The 21,330-nt window shown below is 38.1% G+C and overlaps 1 protein-coding gene across 1 annotated transcript; it reads right to left on the bottom strand.

Moving 5' to 3' along the window:
• Positions 1-1,722: 1,722 nt before the first annotated feature.
• On the bottom strand, positions 1,723-18,330 carry LOC103720400 (B3 domain-containing protein Os07g0679700). Its single transcript, XM_039132980.1, has 14 exons — positions 17,920-18,330; positions 17,639-17,780; positions 16,365-16,446; positions 16,170-16,271; positions 14,867-15,489; positions 14,623-14,719; positions 13,780-13,954; positions 11,940-12,016; positions 11,572-11,652; positions 11,250-11,465; positions 8,650-8,699; positions 4,567-4,683; positions 3,541-3,608; positions 1,723-2,782 (listed from the first exon to the last, which is right to left on the bottom strand). Exons 2-14 carry the CDS (start codon positions 17,752-17,754, stop codon positions 2,004-2,006), a joined length of 2,583 nt encoding a protein of 860 aa, XP_038988908.1. The 5' UTR covers positions 17,755-17,780; positions 17,920-18,330; the 3' UTR covers positions 1,723-2,003.
• Positions 18,331-21,330: the final 3,000 nt, after the last annotated feature.

The raw sequence follows: 21,330 nt of genomic DNA, 5'->3' as shown, positions 1-21,330 counted from the left end.
AATTGCTTCGTCGATATACTTGTAGAGTATTTAGAAATATTTATATTTTGGACTAATATGGCTTTTTCTGTTTTGAAGGCAAATTCTTAACATTTTTCTCAGTTTAAGCAGAGATCATCCAATGATGAGGTATCATAAATACATCACCGAACACCATGCGGTTCCCGAGACATTTGATGGAGTGGTCGAGAAGTTTTGGACGGCTTAAGCAAGTTTTCAAGTCTGCATTAAATGTATCACGTATATACGCCTTCTTATCGCTTTCATACTGCACCAACCTATCACATTACAAGGAGGGAGACACGGCTACATCATATTATTATTTTTTTACATAAGGGAACGACTTCTGATCTTATAAGTTCTACGATTTAGCTGTTGTCATCAATAGATAGGAAAAGAAGAGAGCGATAATATAGCTAATATAACATGACAACTTCACGCGTTTGTTCTCGTCAAACCAAAGGAAAGCCAACAGGAGCAGGCGATGATAAATATAACAGCAGCGAAAAGGCCATCCATGGATGGTGGAGGAGATAACAATGCATGAATAAACTAGAGATACCTGATATCTAATCTGCTTGTCGATTTCGACAATGTCTCAGTGCAAGAAGAAGCAAGGAGTTGACACCTGGCTTTCCGGCCATGGAATCCACCAAACTCATCCAATACAATGGGATTATGGGATTATGTAGCTTTAGATTTAGATTCCCCTCAGAACCTTGCAACCATCAAAGCTTTTCAGCTGCTTTATGTGGCCCCTTTGCTGCAGTGGTTGGGAAGACTCATCCTCTCTCACCTTCTAGGCATAGGAAACTACTTGAGGAACCAGTTTATGCAACCTAAACCATGTAATCCATAATATAATAATATTTTCGCCTCTTTTTCGAGCTTCTTTGCTGCTGCTTTTTTTTTTTTTTTTTGACTCTTGCTTATGTGATGACCATGGAAGAGTTCAAGCTATATGAACTGACGTTCTTCAGATGCGGTTTATGACCTCCAATAGGTTGAAGCTTAGTTTTTGCTTCAGGCCTACCTCACAAATGATGGATGTTGAGTCCTGTGCTCATCATATGTTAAAGAGGACGCAACATAAACTTGTGCGAGACTTGCCTCTAGATCTTGAAGTCCGTCAGAAGAAATCCTTCCCCGCAATATCTGTTTCGAAGGATTTTCTGGTCTTGCATTTTTTATAAAAAGTTGTGTACATCATTACTAAAATTTTTATAAAATCTTTACCCGGCCATGTACAAATGCATATTTAGAGCAAAAAAACATTTCAAATTGATCAACAATTAGATGGGATGGAGTTTGGAAAAAAGATAGTTTGGTGAGAGAGAATATGTATAAGCTAATTAAGCAGAGAGACACATTCTTTTTAGTTTTTAACACTTCAAAATTTCTTTAGGAGTCCTCTAAGACAATTAATTCATTTGAAATTAATCATAGTTTTCTTTTAAAAAAAAAAGCGCACCATTTATTAGCTCAGGATCCCTTGATGCAGAGGAAAAGGAAAACGATATAAAGGTTTTTCTTACCTGTCAAGATTTGAATGTCACCCACATCACATAAACATATGCAATAACATCTCATAAGTTATGAGGGCTAAAACAAACAAGGAATCACAGCATTCCAGTGGGTGCAATGTTTAAGGCCCTCAAGGACTGCAAAGCTTCTCAAGCTCTACAATCTAAATTGCCAGTAATCATTCTTGCAACATAAGGATAAACCAAAGCTCAAGTCTTAAGAAATGTAAAGGTTATATACTAGATTCATTCATTTTGGAAAGAACAACCCTCAATTATAAACATGGCATTACCTATAGCAAAATGCTCACCAGTTTCATCTCCTGATGTAAGTACCTCTCACCAACTCAAATGAATGAAGAGAACACTGTAAAAGAAAGAAAAAAGGACATGTCTGCAAACTGCCAACAGACATGCACACATCGCACCATCTGATTCTCATCAAAATTTGATACAGCTTTTGCAGGAAGAAAATTTTTTTCAAGCAGCATCACCTCTTGCCTTGTCTGGACCACCATGCCCTTCTTCGGCGCCACCATCCTTCTCCTGCACCACAGAAGCAAAATAACTCTCATCGGGCGTTCTTCCCTCACTCTCCTCAGGCCCTTGTGGAACTGTAGGTGAGCTTGAGCTCCCTTGCTCACCCACCAAGCTGGTGAGCCCATTCTGTTTCAGATACGTCTCCAAGGGGAGGTTTGCCTCCTGGAGAAGGCTCATCATGCTCAGCCTGGGTGGCCCTGCCTGTGGAACCTCATCACTCCCAGGATGGCAATTCAAGTTTATCTGCCTCTTGCTCATGTCCAGCTTCTCAATGACGGTTCGACTGTATCCCGGACTCAACTGATCACTCTCCTGATGGACATCAAGATGCTGCACACTTCTTGACAAGCTACCTCCCTCAGGTTCTTTCTTGCTGCCCCAAGCGTCCCTCTTCTGAGCCTCGGCCTCCTCACGCTCGGACTGGCGTTTCTTTTTCCTCATCATTAGTGTTTTGAAACGCCTTTTGACCGTCAGACAAACGTTGCAGGTGCATGTAGGGCTATGCTTTGGGCCCTTTCCGCTTGGAGGCTGGATGCACACAATGCATGTGCACCCAGGGCGATGCCGTGGATGTTTGGTTGTCGTTGCAACTGAGGATGTGGTTTGATTACAAACATCCCCCAGAGCTGCAGCATTGGCCAAGGCATCCAGACCAGATGATGCATCCAACACTGCGAAGTGCTGTTTGCAAGTAGCATTATTTTGCTGCCTCTTGTGATCTGCATAAAGAATATGATATATGAGAAGCCCTACGCTCTAGAGATGGACAACTAGCAAAAACTTGTACTCTATAGCAAAGATGTGCATGGATATACATAGTCTAAATTTTGTGAAATGTTGGCAATAAACCACAACAAAAAAGAAAAGTAGAACATGTCGACATGGACAAATCCCACAAACCTAGCCCAGGGCCATGAAAGTGTAGCAAATTAAAAATGAATGAAAAAAAAATGATATTGCAATAAACAACAGAATGTGTGCCAAATACGAAACAGAAAAAAAAAAAAAAAACTACTGTAAGGTTGATAATGGAGTAAGTATCATGCCATCAAAGTACTTGTTAAGAAAAAAAATATGTTTACAGTAGCAAGGTTAACCATATGTATATTGACTTTATATAGTGCAAAAGAAAAGTTGAATTTTGAATATCACCAAAAGTTACAGCCTTAACATCCCGATATATAAGAAACCTATTCTTGTCCTCAAATTAAACCGAGTCTTTTTGCAAAGCACATATCGATATTAAAGAAAACTGCATCACTGGAGCCAAGGATCATCCCATGTGGTGGCTGATGCAAGGGCAGCCCCTTAGAGCTGCTCAGGTGCTTCCCTAAGACTGGCAAATACAAGAATCTAACCAGGTCTCTCTTTTAAGTGCTTAAACATCACAAGAACTTTCCTAGCACCAACACCATGATCTGTGGCATATTAAATCCTTCTACTTAGTACTCGTTTGCATTACCCCCAATTCACATACCTGCATACTGTCGGAGAAGACTTTGCAGGTCTTTCTGGCTCAATTCTTCTGCCGCAGAGCATGAAGATCTGCAGAAACGTCATAAATGAGTAAAAAAGAAGCTGACAACAACAAGATATTGAGTAATCACTAATGTTGAAGAGGCATCTAGGGCACAATGCTATCACAAAAGTGAGACGCATGTAATCAGACAAAATCAAAAGCTACATCACGACAGCTTCCATTATGGAAAAAACGAGCAACAAATCAAAGAAAACAAAAGATGTGATCTCTCTTCATGATGGCAATCCTTCCAAAATCAGCCCTTATGGTGAGGCCAAGGTTATGTCACTGAAACATCAGAAAATTGATCACCTTCAATATGGACACACTAAAGGTCTCCAATAATTGTTTCCATTAAAAGAAGTGATCTACTTTATCCCTAAAATTTAGTGATAATGGAAACCGTCGCCATCTTGATCTCTACGATATCCTTTTTGAACTTGCTTCTCTTCATGCAATGCTACTTTATGTTACAGCTCAAGTGAATGCAGAACTAGTACAATTTCGGGAAAACCTGTAATGCATTTGGTACAATTAAGTTTATGTAAACACATTGCATACTTGCACCTCCCATAATTCTTAAGACACACTGCTTCCTTGATTCAGATATATTCACTCTGGTGCTTGATTTTCATGCATCTATATAAGCAGATTTTCAAAATACCCTACCATTGAAACTTCCAACTGTTGAATAATGACATATAAATATTATAAGAAGATTTCTTATGTTTGACCGTCAAATTAGCAAACATAATTTAAACCAGGGTATTTAATGTAATATTATGATCTTATAAAGAGAGAACTGGCTTACATAGAATGAACAACCCATCCATCCCCAGGAAATCCAATGCCTAACTACAGAAAGGACAATGAAACATGTTTGTGATCTAGTATTATGCAATTAAGCATTGACAACCGATCATCAGAAGTTTTAACATGGTGTTCACAATTTATTTAGAACATTTTGCAAACATTACTACCAACCTCTTTGGGTCTAATGTGTTGTCAGCGCATGTCCACATTGAAGGAAGAAGAACATCATTGTCAGGCAACCGACGCCATTTAGAGCAATCATCACATTGAATCCATTGATCTCGTTCCCTAAAAGTATCAAGGCAATAATCCATATATGAATGTATACTTTAGAATAGATCTTTTCCCAACAATGTGAAGCTGATGAGGAAAACAGAAAGCAGATAAAAGACTTGCTAAAAATAATAAACCAGCTAAGTATTTAATGGTTCAGCACATGCTTTCTAAACAAACTTCATTTTATGTAAAATTGAGCAGGCAAACATGGCCAAATTAAATTCTTTGTTTTAGTTTATAGTCTTGTATTTCTCTTTTATTTTAGTTTACGGTTTTGTGATGCAGCAGCAATATGCAGCTCAATGTTGTCATAGGCACCTCGCACTTTCCTGGCTACCAAGCAGGGTGGCCACTCAAGCGCCCAAGTTGGACCAAGCCAGGCGCCTCATTGCTTTTTGACCATTTTTTTTTGAGATGGGTGTCTATTTATGATATTATTTATCACTTTATATTCTATCCATGTTTTTTGATATGTGCTATGAAATTTATTTACTACCTAGTAAATTGTGGTATATTTAATGAATATGATGTTTTTCATGTGATCTTTGGGAACCAAATATATGTACCTAAAATAATTTGACTATACAAGATCGTAATATAATTTTTATTAATTCTGGAGATTTTTTAAACTGTAGGGGCAATTCGAGGGGTCACCCTTTAGAACCATCTAGGCGTCTTAACAACAGTTCAAATAATCAACTCAAGATGCATGTAGATCAAATTTTTACATGATGAAGGATTACAACTGCTTGATTGGGATGAGGGCAGGTATGTTGTGCCCCACTCAAACACATGATTTCATCTAGCTGATCATTGCAGAGCAATAAAGAAGGTTTTGATTCTAATAAGCTTTGAGTTGTAATGCCTTTGCCATCGAGTAATAGAGGTATACTTGGGCAACATTACGGTGCAGCACAGCTGGCACTCTTCAAGCTACAGTACATGAAATGTAGTTTGATATCTCAAATAGTTTTTTTCTCCCCTTGAGTCCTAGTTTCCACGGGTTCAGACCAACTTTGCAGGAGCATTTTAAGGATTGCAATTAGGAAATAATCTGGTTCGGCTAGACTCATAGAAAAGGGATCTAGTTGGCCAACCAGGGAAAAAAAGGGTATAAAGGACGGTTAGGATATTTCTATAGGAATGGGCTGAAAATCCAATAGAAATCGAGCCGATTGGCCCATTGAGCTGCATTTTCTGAAAGCCTGTCCATACCCAACCTAAGTTCTAGCTTTTGGGCTGCAGGAAGAAAGAGGATTTGGGCTAGGTGGTATTTGGTTGATACAAGGTCACGCTTAAATAGATGGTCCCATTAACATCCTACAGGATTTTCAGCTTAATCTTGTAAGAATATCCAAATAAGCCCTAAATGATCTCTCTCTCTTCCCCCCCCCCCCCCCCCCCCCAAAACACAATCCTTTCCCTTCTCTTTCCTTTTCTCCTCTACGGCCTATTTGGATCGAGAGAATTGGAGAAGAGAGAAAAAGATGAGAGAAAGTAAAAGACCCTATTTTCGTTAGGAGAGAAAATAAAGTTGGTTTCTCTAGTTTTCCCTTTGGTTAGGAGAGATGAGTTCCTCTCATTTGTTTAGGAAATTAGTAGGAAGAAAGTTAAAATCTTCCATTCGGACGGACGAACAGGGAGTGAAGAGAGGAGAATTGGAGAAAATTTGTTTCTATCCAAACTCCTTTCTTAAATCTAACTGAAAGTGGAGTATTCGGAGAGAAGAGAAACTCCCCTTCTCTTCTCTTCTTTCCTCTGTTTCAAGAGTTTTTTCCATTTCCTTTACTATCCGATCCAAAAATTCTCTTTGGTTCTTCTCTCATTTCCCTTCTTTTCTTCTCCTCTAAGTATCGTTACCTATCTTCCTATTCTATCAATCTATGCTGCTATCGACTGAATCCAACAGCGGCTTGATCATCTTTTTTAATTATCTAAGGATATTATATTACATGTTACATAAGTTTATTAAATTTGATTCTTGTTACAATCTTTTGTGTTCGATAGCTGCATTTTTTCATCTTGAGTCCTAAATATTTGCTTGCCATCATCTTATCCTACAGTTAATTTGATAATCCTACATCAACTTTGGCCGGATTTTGAATAAAGAACTAGCTCATTGCTAAAAACCTAATGAAGTTTGATTCTAGTTTATACTGCCATCCTACACTTAGGAAACGCTAAACAATTTTTTCCATATCATGTATTGCCCCAGTTTTCAGTTCTGTTATTGGCTGTCAAGTACTCATGGAGAGGAAGCAGCAAAATCACTTACAACAGTAATTTTGTCTTTGGTTTGCTCATGCATGGCAGGCTGTTCCCCAAGTAGTCCTGCAAAACCGACTCTTCCAAATGAAAAGAAGGCAGCCTGTCTAAAGCTTTAATCTATTGGCTACGGACACGAACAGGTTCCGGTATTTCTTTCTCATCCAAGTTTCAGGTTGAGATTAGGGAAACTGGGTTGTATCCTTCAAGCAGAAAGTTCCAAATTCAGAATTACTACGCTAATTAAAAAACGTGACTCAAAATTAGATTGACATTGAAAAGCTCACATGCATTAGCATGCTTTATTCTTACCCACAGGTTACAGCAGCTGTGAGACAAAGGATTGTAATATGAATTAAACCAAAACTTATTATGCACTTCTGTGTCGAATAAGGTAGAAAATTGCTGTCTCAGTACTGGACCCCATACCGGTACCATCCAATTATAATGTCAGAATATGATACGGTACAAGATGGTAAGATGTACAGACTGTCAGTATGGTACGAGACTGCATATTAGTTCAATATTGGTATAGTATTCCCGGTATGGTATGGTACCGACTAGTACAATGAATCTTGGTAGAAACAATGACCTTATAGAATAAACATCTAGGAGTCCTGATCAAGCAAATTTTAAACTTTTGACTTAAGGAGCCACGAGTTGTTGGAGAAATGCTTTTCCATACTTGCTAAGAACAAATTCAAAATCCATCACATGGCTTACAAATTCTCTGTTGCCTGACAGCCTGTGGCAGTATAAACTATGAATAATTTCAAATCAGAAAATGGAGAATCACAACTACAAACTCACGTCCAATAAGTTAACCTTGTTGAGTATAACCTGAAACTGTTTGGCCAATGATAACTTTTCTAGCACGTTGTTTAAATAATACAAGAGAGAATTTTTAGAAAATAATTACCAAAAACTGGTCTAATGAGCCTGCAAATGAAATTTGATCAGCTGGACGAAAACCTTTGGGTATCCGAGTAAACTATGTCATTTCAACAAGCGATGGGTAGTGGCTCTGCACTTAATATCTCTAGTGCCAGATAGATAGTATTAAAGTGTTTGAGCTAACAAACTAATTGAAAGGGGTCTGAGTTAGCTCTTCCAAGAGATGCACAATTAATGAATACAGGCAGACCTCCCCCCACCCCCCGGGAGAATTTTCTTGATAGATATGAGTGTCCATGAGGTCTTGGGGTTGCGCATGTTTCATGTAAGATTTTAAATTAGAAGAATACTGAACATGGGGTTATTTACCATAAGTCATGCATATAACCAGAGCAATCTTGTTGTAAGTGATCACACTTTTTACTAAACAAGCTGACATGACTAAAGATGGTCAAGTAACAATCATATTAGAATAAATGCCTATTTTGCACCTCAAAGGCTCAATCCTTAGAAAGTCCAGATTGTCTTATGTCAAACCTATGCACAGGTCGCTGAAATTTTATCTAGATAAATAACTGGATTGATCTTTCCAAAAACAAGTTCACAACGCCAATTAAATAAAGAGTACAAATATAAAAACTACTCTATGCTACTGATATCTAAGTATAAACTTCATCAAAACTGCACATGCTTATATGCTGTTTACAAGCATGCGACCCTGCCAATATACATATGCATCAATATTTGTGCTCCTCAGTTACTTCTTAGGAAAACTTTTCTGAAATAAAACAAACAATTGTATAGCATAATCATCCTTACCCCGTAAGTCGTGCTGTGTAAATGGTTTTCTTCCCAAGAACTGGGGGTTCCTGCACCAAAGCAGTAAAATGGATCAGTTGCAGAAACCCATTTGCATACCGAAGTGGATTCTTAAACTAAAACTGAAGGCAAATGCAAAATTCTCTCTCAGCCAAAAGTTCCCTGATGTGAATATAAATGCATTACCAAAAAAAAGGAAAAAAAAAAGTGCATTTCACAAAGTGAAAATTGAAAGCAGAAGATCAGTGGCCGTAAATGTCCAACAAATGGTTGCTTCGAGATATTAGAAAGTTAGTGGCAGCGAAAAGTGTGGAAAAGTCCAAAAAAAAATCTGAGAAGAGGACACCGTGCTAGTAACAAAGTCAGCTAGATGAGACTCCTTGGAGCAAATGCCATCAGAAAATTGCTACTTATCAATTTTTGCTCATTAATTTAAATAGTTCAAGTATGACCATTTGTTTTACAATGTTAAAGTATTCAACTGATTAAATTTGTTAGATTCATATACATGAAGTGGAATTGACCAGTAAACAACAAATAAAGGAAGTCCAATTGCCACAATCACTTCTATTATGAAGTAGCATAATATATAACCTTGTTACATGCAACTGGTCCTCTTGGTTGGACCATTGCAGAGTGTATTAGTACTTTGCAAGAAATAACAACAGCAGAAAAGACAACTGAGAGCAAATGGTTCAACGAGGTCACCACATGGATGCTTTGGAAGATGAATGATAGTAGGCTCATGCAGTGGACCAATTGATATGACTAGGCAAAAAATCATTGCGGACAGTAGAGCTGAAAAATATTCGAAGGCAGATGGATATAGGAAGTATGATGTAATCAAGAAAAACACATTGATGTGATGTTAATTTTAAATTGATTGCCCAAAATTTGACGATTCCAATATAAAAGGCCAGGATTACAGCTAAGACATTTATGAGTTAACGTGAAGGAAATTGCTGCCGATCTCATAAAATTAATGGTACCTGAATAGATTGAGTAAAAGTCAGGTAGATAAATCAAAACCAAGTTCTTATGTACGAGACTATATCGATCCATATGGGTGTTCGTGTTCCATGCCAAATTGGAAGGGAACTGGTATGATATCACGCAGTCACATATCATATGTGCTTTTCTGATTTGGCACTTTACCATGTGTCAGTATGGGGGCGTACTGTGCCATGCTATACCATATTGGTGAGGTACCAATATCAGTATGAGACCCGATACCAAGATGTAAAAGCTTAAAACAAAAAAGATGGTATATTTTGCTTAACTACATACTTTTTATTAATATATGTGTTGAAATCACCACTTGTCCCAAAAGCTTAAGCTGATAGGATGAGGTAGATATATAAATCACCACTTCATGGGATTGACTTTAAAGAGACCTTCAGTCCTGTTGTTAAGACCACCACCGTTCGCATTGTTCTCACTATTGGTGTGACTAATGGATGGTCTCTTCGTCAACTCGATGTCAAGAATGCTTTTCTCCATGGACATCTTCTAGAGGAAGTCTATATGGAACAACCACCCGATTATGTTAATGATGTCTATCCTCATCATGTGTGTCGGCTTCAAAAGGCACTCTATGGTCTGAAGCAAGCTCCTCGCACTTGGTTTCATCGCTTTAGTGCCTTTCTTCTTCGTCTTGGCTATAGCTCACTCCATAAAGGTTTTCATTGTCTTGATCACGCATTCCATCGTGTATTCATCTCTCACCATGTGGCATTTGATGAATCTTTTTTTCCTTATGCTGGGAATTCACCATCAGCTCCTTCAAAGCTTGACAACATTGTCACATTCTTCAAACCTTCTATGGTCCTCTCTCTACCATCTCCATCTTCTCAAACCAATGCTCCAAAGCCTTCAGTCACCAAGTCATCGGTATGTGTTCCATGTGCCATTGAGCAAGTTCCTTCATTCAATCCTGAGCCAACCTACAATGAAGACAATCATGTTATGCCTCCACATCCCGAGTTGGAACCTTCCAGCCTTGGGTTAGAGCATGCTCCTACTAGTTCCATGCCACTTAATACACATCCCATGGTTACTCGGAGAAAGGCCGGTGTGTTCAAACCAAAAACTTACCACTGTTTTCTTCCAGATACACACTTTTATCATTGTCCTCTTTTTGTGTGAGCCACAAGGTTTCAAATCAGTTTAAGCTTTTAAGACAAGAGGTGATTTCAACATGGTATCAGAGCAGAGATCCTGAGTTCGAACCTTGTCTCTGCACTCTTTAAACCCCATTATCAAAAAATTTCACATGTTGGTCTCACCCATTAAAGAAAAGTCTAGCCCACACATGTAAGGGAGTGTTAGAAAATATAAAATATATAAATAAATCTACCTCATCCTATCAGCCTAAGCTTTTAGGACAAGTGGTGATTTCAACAATATGAATCCCTGGAAACATGAAATTGTTACAGGTAATATGCCATTAAGCAAAATGGAAATCAAGAACTGAGGCAAAAAAAAAAGTAATACAAAGGATAAAGCAAGCAGGTAATAGAGAACTTGGCATGTTAAAATAAGTAAAACTAAAAGAAACATAGAGCAAAGGTTACCCCAGAATTTTAACAGGTTTGACTTACATCATATTCTTCAATTTCATGATCTTCAATCATGACAATGCTTGGTCTGGCATTTGGAGCTGGACGCAGCAAGTCTTGAAACTCCTCCCAGGTCAGCAAAAGCTCCAAAGCATCTTCAGCGTCCATATGCAGCCTCCTACATTTGGCACCAATATTGCGACTTTGGCTTTGAATGAATTGCAGTCCCTCATTTGGCCTATCTTCATGCTTATCTGTCTGATGATAACTAATATCCCCGTGAGCTTAGATATTCAGATTGAGAGATCGAGTGTATATTTGCAGCTCTCTTTAGCGACCAAAGAAGTTCAGAATAACCACTTACTGTAGGTAGGTTCTCATTTACACCAGGGAAGAATGTTTCATTGCCAAGGGCACCATTGGCAATGGCAGAAATCTGAGAATCCTGCTTCAAGTTTTGGAGTAAGCACAAAAATCAAAGTTCAACACCACCCCCCCCCCCCCCCCGGCAAAAAAAAAAAAAAAAAGCATTATGCAGATTATAGCAAATCATATAACAATCCCCAAGAATACATATAGCAAATCATATGAACTATGTTAGACTCTAAAGATGAAGGGGGCAGAAGCTAGATTACAAATATAAAACATCGGTTTGTCCAATAGCTAAAGAAAAACACATTCTGTGTAGACTATAACTTGTCAGGAGAAAAAAGATGCCTAGAGGCTTCTTACCTGCAAAGGTGCAGTATTTGTTGCCTTTCTAAAGCCCATCACGAGTTTTCCTTCAGGATCTATCCGGCTGAAAGTCACTGAGAAGAAGAAAGGAAGAAGAAGAGGGCCATGAAGCAGCAATGTTATCAATTAAATTACACTATTAAGTTAAACTATATAAATAAGTGGAGAAAACTAGTCCAGGAAGTGATAGCAAAAAAGAATAAATTGAGGACTCATGAAAAGGACACAATATGAAGGACATGCAGCATCATTAGATAAATAAGCACAAACACCTAAACTAATTAAGATAAAAGCATATTATAGAAACAAAAAAGATCTTCCAATTATATCTCAACACCTAAACCTGGAGAATAGCCTTTATATACTGCCCAGTTTTTGATAGACAATCATTCCACTTATAGCACAAAATGTCTCATATATTCATGGTTTGCTGAACCGATCCAAATAGGATGGGTCAGCCAAGACCAAACTGAACCGATGTCGACCCAAGACATTTCGGCCGTACGAGTCAGTTTGGCTTGCAAGCACTCGATCAATCCATCTCTCACCTACTTTCTCTCACCCACTCTCTCTGCTCACAAGTCTCATGGTAAAGCTTCCCTTCCCTTATCCCTCTCTCCCCCTTATCTCTCATCTCTCTCTACCACCGCCTAGACTACTAGAACCCAACACTCTCTTTGCTCGCGAGAGTCAGGTGGCAACTGAACCTTGCAGGATTCCCTCACTCCATCTCTTCCTCTTCTTCTCTCTCTCCCTCCCCCTCTCTCACTAACCCCACTTCACCTCCGCCAACGGCGGCAATGCCGTGGTAGCTCTGCCTCCACCTTTCCTCTCTCTCTTTCCCTCCCTCCCTCTCTTTCTTTCTCCCCCTCCCTCCCTATCTCTCTCCCTCCCTCTCCTTCTCCCTCTCCCCCTCCCTATGTCAGTACATTCCAGCATGGTATGGTATGGGCCTATACTGTACCATATTGGTAGCCGACCAGCATGGGTAACAATACTGATTCAACGATCCTTGCATATATTCACTATGTTTTCCACTAATTCTCACCTGGTGGAAATAATGCCTTGGGTTCCCAAAGGAGTGTCTGGAGCAACAGAATAATTAGTTAAGCAAATGCTAGTAAAATTGTAAGACAAATTCTAAGGTCGCAGGATTTTAGGATCATGTTTATATGTTTGGTTTTGTTGCATGGGCAAATGACAGTTAGAAATGTATTGTTCAAGGTAATATAGTGGCACAAAATAGCATTCACTAGAAAACAAAAAAATAATGCATTTAAAAATAACAAAAAATCAAGATAGAGAAACCTACCATAACTATATCAAAAGAACACGTGCAAACAAGAATATGATAAACCTAGTTATCTAACTAAATACAAACAATGAATCAATAGTTCGCAGCAACATCATGTTGCTTCTAAGTGTAGGAGCAAGCAGTCTTTAATAAATGCCATTAGATTCAAAGCATTTTTCAAGCTCAGTAGAAAAGCACTCTACAACCCACAGACTTGTGAAAACTAGACACTTTCCAATGACTTGGCAAGAAGAGATCAATTGTTGGAAATAATTAACAAACTCGGGTACTCCTTCCTAACAATCTCAGATTTTTAAAAAGGACAGATTGTTATTATATCAAAGGTGTAATTTCTAGCAAAGTAGTTGAGATGTTTAGATGTGTCATGCATACTTTCATGGGATGATAAGCAAGGTTCCTTCAAATATTCCAGTCTGGATTGCTTGCTAATGCTGGTAGCAATAGTAAAAGATGGTCTACAGCATATGCATGCACTGGGTAGCTTTCTAATTTCATATCCATCAATGGAACCTTAGAAATTACCTGTATCACCAGCTTGCAATTGAAGTGACTGTATGCATGGAGTAACACCCTCTAAGACATACATTCTGCTGTTGTTATTTGGCCAAAACCTGAACTGGAAATGCCATTCTTTACCCTTTGCATCTTGAACAGTTAGTGGAAGGCCTTCTGGTTGAGAAATTGGAGGAAAATAAGCCTGTAGAAGAATCATGTTGAAATGAGAGATATTCAAGATATGAGAACAATCAAGAGTCATGAAGAAGGGGAAAGATCAAACTGGATTCCCTGATAGTGAGAAATCAAAATAGCTGATAGTTTTATGTATATGTATGTACTCATGTATGTATGCATGCATGAAGAATTTATGAAACTCAATTTTGATTTGGGTCAATCAAATTTCATGGTCATAAATAAGCTAATTGTGAAGAATTTATGAAAGGAAAAATTTATATAAGCTCATCCATAATTCTATATGCATATTTTCATATTTTGCATAAGCTTTTTCTAATTACATATGTACTCAGTACTCACCCACCATGAAAGATAAATTCTTATAGTAGACGATAAATGAATTACTAGGTGATCAAAACTCTAGATGTCTGGCTCTCTAGGCAATCAAAGTCGCTTTGACCACCTTCATGGTGGTTCATAGAAATGCCTTCAAAGCATATTAATATGATGTAGCATAGTAAGACATCACATACCACAATCAAAAACCTGATTCCAGTCCCTGCATCGGTTATGGGATCTAAGCTGATAATAATAATTGTTTCATCAAAATATACAAAATGAATTTTCTAGAAAGGAATTGAAGGCGTTAGAAGAGAAAACAAAAGAAAAAAAATTGAGCAAATATGGCATTACCTCCGCGCAAGCTTTGGGAAGAACTAAACGTCCAATACGACCTGCATCACTTGCACTCAAGACCTTCTCAAATAATGGCACAATTGTAGAATTTGAGCTTTTATAGAAGAAGAATTAAGGAAACTGAAATAACAAGGAAATATGAAAAGGCAACAAGTAACAATATAAGCTCAAGAACGAACTACAGCACCCAATTGATGTAAAGACATGCTGTTATTATCCTGAGACAGAGTTATGAGGATACTCTCCCGATATTTGTTGTAGTTCTTCATCTGTGATCCTTGGCCAATAGCGTGGAAGTAGTTGATTCCGGCCCCTTCCCTCAGCAGGTGGCCTTGCCACACGTATATGTGAAACTCCATCTTTTGATGCATCTGGAGTAGCTCCACTAGCTTCCTTTGGAAGCTGTGGCAGAAACTGGTGAGACCTTTGTATTTGCTGAAATGCAGAGGAAGCTATATTTTGGTCCCCTCCTTCAGTAAGTGCATTAGGCGGGGGCAGCATGACAAGAGGCCTTTCTGCACTTGAAGTCCCCAAGGTCAACCTCCCTACCTCCCCTGCATTAGGGGCCAAGTGGTTCCACCTGATATGCCGAAATGATCCATTTACACTCTTTCTCTGCTCTATATCTACAATTCTCTGTTGATTAGAGTCAATATTTTTGCCCAACCGCATAACCACCTTTCCCTTACCAACAGCACTAACATCCATTCTACCATCAGCAGAAATGGTTGGCAACCCAGAGGCACTACCTGCAATTGTTTGATCAACATTATTCACCTTCTCATCTTTTACGGTTCTAGCTGAGAGAGCAAAAAGCCTTTGATTGTGTTGAGGCAAAAAAGTTTGCATGACTTCCCTTGAAACCTGAAAAAGAGAAGTTTCAGATGACTCAGACTGACATGATGTTCAAAAAAACTCTTGTTTCTTATAACGAACATCAGTAGTCGATGAGCATAATCAACTATTTAACCAGTAACCAGGTCAGTGTCAAAAGGGCACTAAACTTGAGAATAAGGTGCATTTTCTTATGGTAAGTGGGGGTCAAAATTAACTCGACAGAATTTAGACTTGGGACACTCCTGCAACAATTCAAGGGCTCATATGAGTTGTTTGATAGGCAATCTTAAATCAGGAATTGGACTGAAGGACCACTCAATTGGATTTCAGATTCAAATAATTATATTAGCTGAGTCTTAGAGCACATCAGGTTAATAACTGACCATTTTCAACCATCTCACAGTCACAAATTATAATGGACATGGTGGATAGATTAGCTAGGTAAAATGGTCGATTTTTTCGCTGGAAGTTAATATTCGTTGCATCTTTCTATGGTTATATAAACTGTGGTGCATTTGATATGCTGGAAGGTATCTATCTTACAATGTATTGACAAGGCAGAGGTACGATTTATTGTTTGTGCATGAGAAGACAATAGCAGAGATTATACATGCATAGATACTCAAACGTTTAAGTACTTAAGCGGACATAAACGTATGCATACATACATTTTGTAAGCAGATGGATGAAATTGGATAAAATCTTACGAAGGCAATTTCTGAATTCCTCATGCAGCTAATACACTGAACTCCTCCATTGTCAAGCAGATCAAATGAAAACTTTGAAGCAATACATCCACAATGTAGGCGCTGAAAAAATCAGATTCAGTAAGATATACTATATTTCAGAGCAAGGATAGATGGAAATTAAAATTATAAAATGTCTTCAAAAAATTCACTTACCTTGCCACAAAAAAGACACTCCCTCCACCCAGATTCATTTTGGTGAAATATGTCACAAAAAATTAACTGCTCAAATGCCATCCTAGATCCAAGGACAGACATGACAAGAATATAGTTAGCATGTTGCATGTCATTATATTATTTGGAAAATAAGTAAATTGGATCAATTGTTAATTGACCTGCTTTAAAAGGAAGAGGATTAGGATTATTGGCACACAACAAATGCTAGAATATCTATAAAATTAAGGCCAATATACCATATACATATGTGGAAATAGAAAGTGCCAAATTCATAAATTGATTTCCTAAACCTGAGTGTAACTGATATATTTTTGCTGCTTTTTTGTATTATGCTGAAGATTAAATTTAATAAAATATTCGCTGCAAATTCAGAGAGTAGGACTCAAAATTAGAGTTTACCCATGATCTGTAATAAAGATATGAAGTAAACAACAAGTTTCATGCAAATTGTATGGTTCAAACAAGAAGCATCACATAATTCATGTTGGTTTGCAACTGCAACACATAACCACAATTCTTGATTCCAAACTAGTTGGTTTTTAGTTTTCCTTGACAAATACTGCAGTAACCTATAGTAACATAGAACCCTTGTCTTTGAAAATATCCTAAAAAAGCAAATGAAAAGAAAAGAGTAAATCCCATTTAAGCAAGAACTGGATGCTCTGCTCAAAAAATAACCAAACAGAGAGCACACACGGAAATAGAACCTTCCAACTCACAAAATCAAACACCGATGTGATGATAATTTCAGAAAATGCTCGCGCATTTGAAAGTTTGGAAGAGGCAAAAAATAATCATTTAAGCCTAGATAATGGCCCTAAACCCAACGAAAAAAGAGTAACCAGGTTAAAAAAAAGATTAGAAATTTATAATAAAATAAAGCATACCCAACTACAAAAGTCAGAAATTGAGATAGTCCAGTACACCAAGAAACCAATAACACTATCACTATCTCCACGTAATCTCAGGGCCAGTAAACGTAACAACAGAACAAGCGCAGACCACAAGATCATGTACCTCAGAACCACAAAACCAGAAACCCAAGGCCCCACACATCCCAAATCCAAACTTTTCATCAAATCCAAAAAAAGAAAATTAAACAAAAAACAAAAAAACCTCCAAAAACTACTTCAAGGAAATACCAAATTGTCCAAAATCCCCAATACTGAAAAGAAAAAAAAAAAATCAAACAAAGCATAGTGATGTAGATTCAAATCACAAACAGCGAGAAGAGAAAAGAGATAACTTTATACCCGCACTTGCTGCAGAGGTTCGCGAATCCGCCCGATTTCAGCCTCCATCCCTTCTTCCACTCGCCCTCCAGTGTGGTGGCTCCACAAGCAACGTTTATGCACCGCTTCGTCTCCATCCCGAATCCCGTCTAATTCCACCAACCTGCTGATCCACAAACCCCTCCTTCACCACTATACCCACTATTACGTAACAATCAACCCAAGAAAACCCGCAAAACTACTGACGCGTACACGTTAAGATGGAATCAGAGGGGAAAAAACAAACTTCATCTTTTTCTCACCTTTCTCCTTTTCCTTGCTTCTTTTGCCGACAAGCGGGATCACGTCAGCAGCTCGTTCCGATCTCACAACCGAACTCCTCCACAGAAATCAACCTCTCCGGCGAGCTCGAAAAGGCAGCGAGAACTCGAGAGACAGATCGATCCGGCGACGAGAGAGTAGATTTACGGGCTCCACGGGTAGAGATTTGCTGGAGATGGACGGAGAGAGGACTAAAAGGAGACCAAGAGGAGGAAAGGAGACACTGCATGCAGTGAATAGGAGATACACCTCCGAGGAGGAGAAATACGCCTCCAAATGATATCAGAACGGGGTGAGGATTAAAAAAAAAAAAGGCGAAACTTTTAATTCATGCACCACGACGCTTCACGACAGCCCCGCTGCCACTCTCTCTCTCTCTCTCTCTCCACCTGCTGTCCTGAAAACAAATGAAACAACAATTAATACTTCAATTAATTTTGGTTCGGTGGAATTCTTTGGACCCCGCTGCCCTCAGCCGTGCGATCGATGGACCCGCGTTGATACGGCTCCCCGGTGAGGTCACCCCCAGTGGTGGGGGGTGGGCCATCGGGGAGTGTATCAATGCGCTCGGTAAACTGACGTCAAACCGCCTGCAAGCATAAAGCAGCGCAACTGCGCAAGCCAGGCGACAGCTGCGGCCTCACGCGCCCCACCCTCCGCGGTGTAACGTCACCAGGTGGTAACGGGACGGGGGAGCTCGGCCCGATCCGAGCCATCGATTCGACGATCGAGGTGTTTGGGGTCCATTGGGTGTTTTGCGAGGTGGGTGTGCCAGCGGCACAGCGTATGAGCAGGGACCCGTGATGGACGGCTGGTGATGGGACGTCGCACCATCGCGAGCTCTACGGGGGTCTGATCGTGCAAAGCCACGAAACCCAGCACAAGCTTCGTACCATGTGGCACGAGATGACTGGCTCAATTCGCAGGGCCTGATCTGCGGTACGCGTGGTAATTAAAGTGTTTTGGTATCATTGTTGGGACCCAGAGCTGCCGTTTTGGTTTTTTTTTTTTTTTTTTGGTAAAAATCGTTTTGGTTTTTCCTCTTGGAAGTCGATTGGGCTTCCTTTTGCGCGTGGGATGGGATGGGCTCCAGAATCAGAATCAATTTCGAGTTGACGAAGATCACGGAGGAGTTTTTATAGGGGGGCAAGATGGAGGTAGGCGATTGGTTAGCTATACATAGGGTAGGGTCTCGGTGGTTAAGGGGTGGAAGCAGGGGCCCACAGATCTTAGGCCGTTGAGGTCTGGTAGGCTCGAGAGGCAACGGGAGAATATGGACCGTCTGATAAGCTAACAAGTAGGGGAAGGCCGTACCATGAGGCGATAGGGTTGAAGCCATGAACTCATCTTTCGGCACCGTTGGGACGTCGCAAAAACACCGAAATGAAAATAGCGACATCTTTAAGCAAAAAAAAAAAATTAGTGACGTCCCAATTCTCGGCCATCTATTTTTATATTTAAATTTATTTAAATATAAATAAAAATTTTAAGCATATGATAAATATTTATATTTATATTAATATTTATTAAAAAATATACATATAAATAAATAATTATTCGATCTGCATTCAAATATATGATTCTATTTATAATTCTATTTAATTTTATATAGTACTTATAAATTTTTAAACAAAATAAATTTATGTATTAACATGCTATTAACTTAATTTATCATTCACTTAGTAATATTTTTTAAATTTTTGATTATAATTTAGTTATTCGATTTATATTCATATTTATATCAATATTTTTAGTATCCGATTTGCCTAATTTTCAGCCCTAGACACACGACATTGTTGCCTGAGAAGTTTAATGATGAGCATCTTTATCATCTTATTGAGTTGCTAGAGAAACTATAGTCTTAAAATATTAAATCATTCGGTTCTAGTCCCTCTATCTTGAGCTCACAAATATGTTGACAACCAAATCTTCTTCTACATTTGATTGTGCTATGCTGCATGCCGGAAAAAAAGCTCTCTCTCTCCATCAATTATTTCGCACTTGAAAATAACTTATTTGAGACATTTCTTTTATTATAACCAACTAAGAACAAAATGGCCATGCATCAGATCAAGGCTTGTCGTGAGAATATATGAGGCTTGCGTGCAATCGGGATTTTTTTTTTTTTTTTGCTTAAGATGCAATCGGGATTTTGCCTTTTTTTAAATACAAAAAGCGCTGAATTAATGGAGGAGAGATGTTGTAGATTGGGAGTCTTCAGCAAAATTTCTACTCAAGGATTTCTTGTGCGGCCAAAGTTAATGCTGGAGTATGGCATGAGGTTTACGTATTGGATCGCGAGACCATCCCATATTTTTTAATGTTAGGTAATGCATGTCATTCTCATGAAAGGGTCATATATCCTTTTTTTTTTTTATTTTGAGTTAACGAGTCTTCAAAATTTAAGCAAAAAAAAAAAAAACGAGTCTTCAAAAGCTTGGTTCTTTAAAATCCAGCAGCACTTGGGAAAAGCGCTCCTTTTTTTTGTCTTTTGTCATTTTATACCGTCTCTCTCTCAAATCCAGTTGCAATCTTAATTAATCTGAGTGCAAAAATATACGGAAGGGGTTGGCTTTACCCAATCTTTTAGATGCGAAAAACAAAAAGTGCCATAATGAAGATTATACCATAAAAATAAAAATAACGGCCACTATTAGTTGTATACCGCAGATGTCACTACTGCCTTTTTTTTTTTTTTTTTTTTTTTTTTTTTTTTTTTTTTTTTTTTTTTTTTTTCTAATGCGGGTCATAAGTTTCCACACCGGTCACTTCCGTGAAATCTTAGCTCCATTCCAACCATACTACCACCTTGGTGGCATCCCTACTGACTTCGAGAAGTCAGAAACAACAGTAATAAAAAGACATTTAGTATAGAATGATCTGTCTTAAAATCAAAATTAATATAAAGAGAGATAATAACATGACCATATTTAGTTGTACTATAATGATTTTATATGGCACTGATCTCCACCCTTCAAATTACCGTCTAACCTAATGACGAAATATCTATTCTTAAGGTCAGAAATCCAAAATTAGCCTAGGACAGTAATCTTAGGTTAAAACATAAAAGGACAAAAATACCCTACAATCTAGCGAAAAAATTAGTATATAAATATACCGTTGATATATTATAATAGTATTATATATATAATATTATATTATATTGATATTATATATAATATTTATAATATATTATATTATAATATATTATCAATCTTATTATTATTATATTATTATTCAATAATAATTTTAAATTATAGTAGAAATATTATTATATATTATATTTATATAATAAAAATATTTAATATCTTACTTCTAGTTGCCTTATTTTCTTGATGAAATTAATTATTATCATTAAAATAAATAAAAATATTAATTCTATAATAATAATT

Source organism: Phoenix dactylifera, chromosome 13 (genome assembly GCF_009389715.1).
Source record: "Phoenix dactylifera cultivar Barhee BC4 chromosome 13, palm_55x_up_171113_PBpolish2nd_filt_p, whole genome shotgun sequence".
Lineage (NCBI taxonomy): Eukaryota > Viridiplantae > Streptophyta > Magnoliopsida > Arecales > Arecaceae > Phoenix > Phoenix dactylifera.
The sequence above is the reverse complement of the archived record's forward strand: the minus strand, read 5'-3'. Positions and strand labels throughout refer to the sequence as shown.

What these genes read in the sequence shown, in the direction of transcription:
- LOC103720400 (XM_039132980.1), bottom strand. Translation starts at nt 17,754, where the DNA reads ATGGAGACGAAGCGGTGCATAAACGTTGCTTGTGGAGCCACCACACTG. An exon ending in ATTGCAAGCTGGTGATACAG is followed by an intron (nt 12,017 to 13,779) that starts GTAATTTCTAAG and finishes TCTTCTTCTCAG; the next exon opens with TGACTTTCAGCCGGATAGAT. An exon ending in TCTTCTCCGACAGTATGCAG is followed by an intron (nt 2,783 to 3,540) that starts GTATGTGAATTG and finishes TTCTTTATGCAG; the next exon opens with ATCACAAGAGGCAGCAAAAT.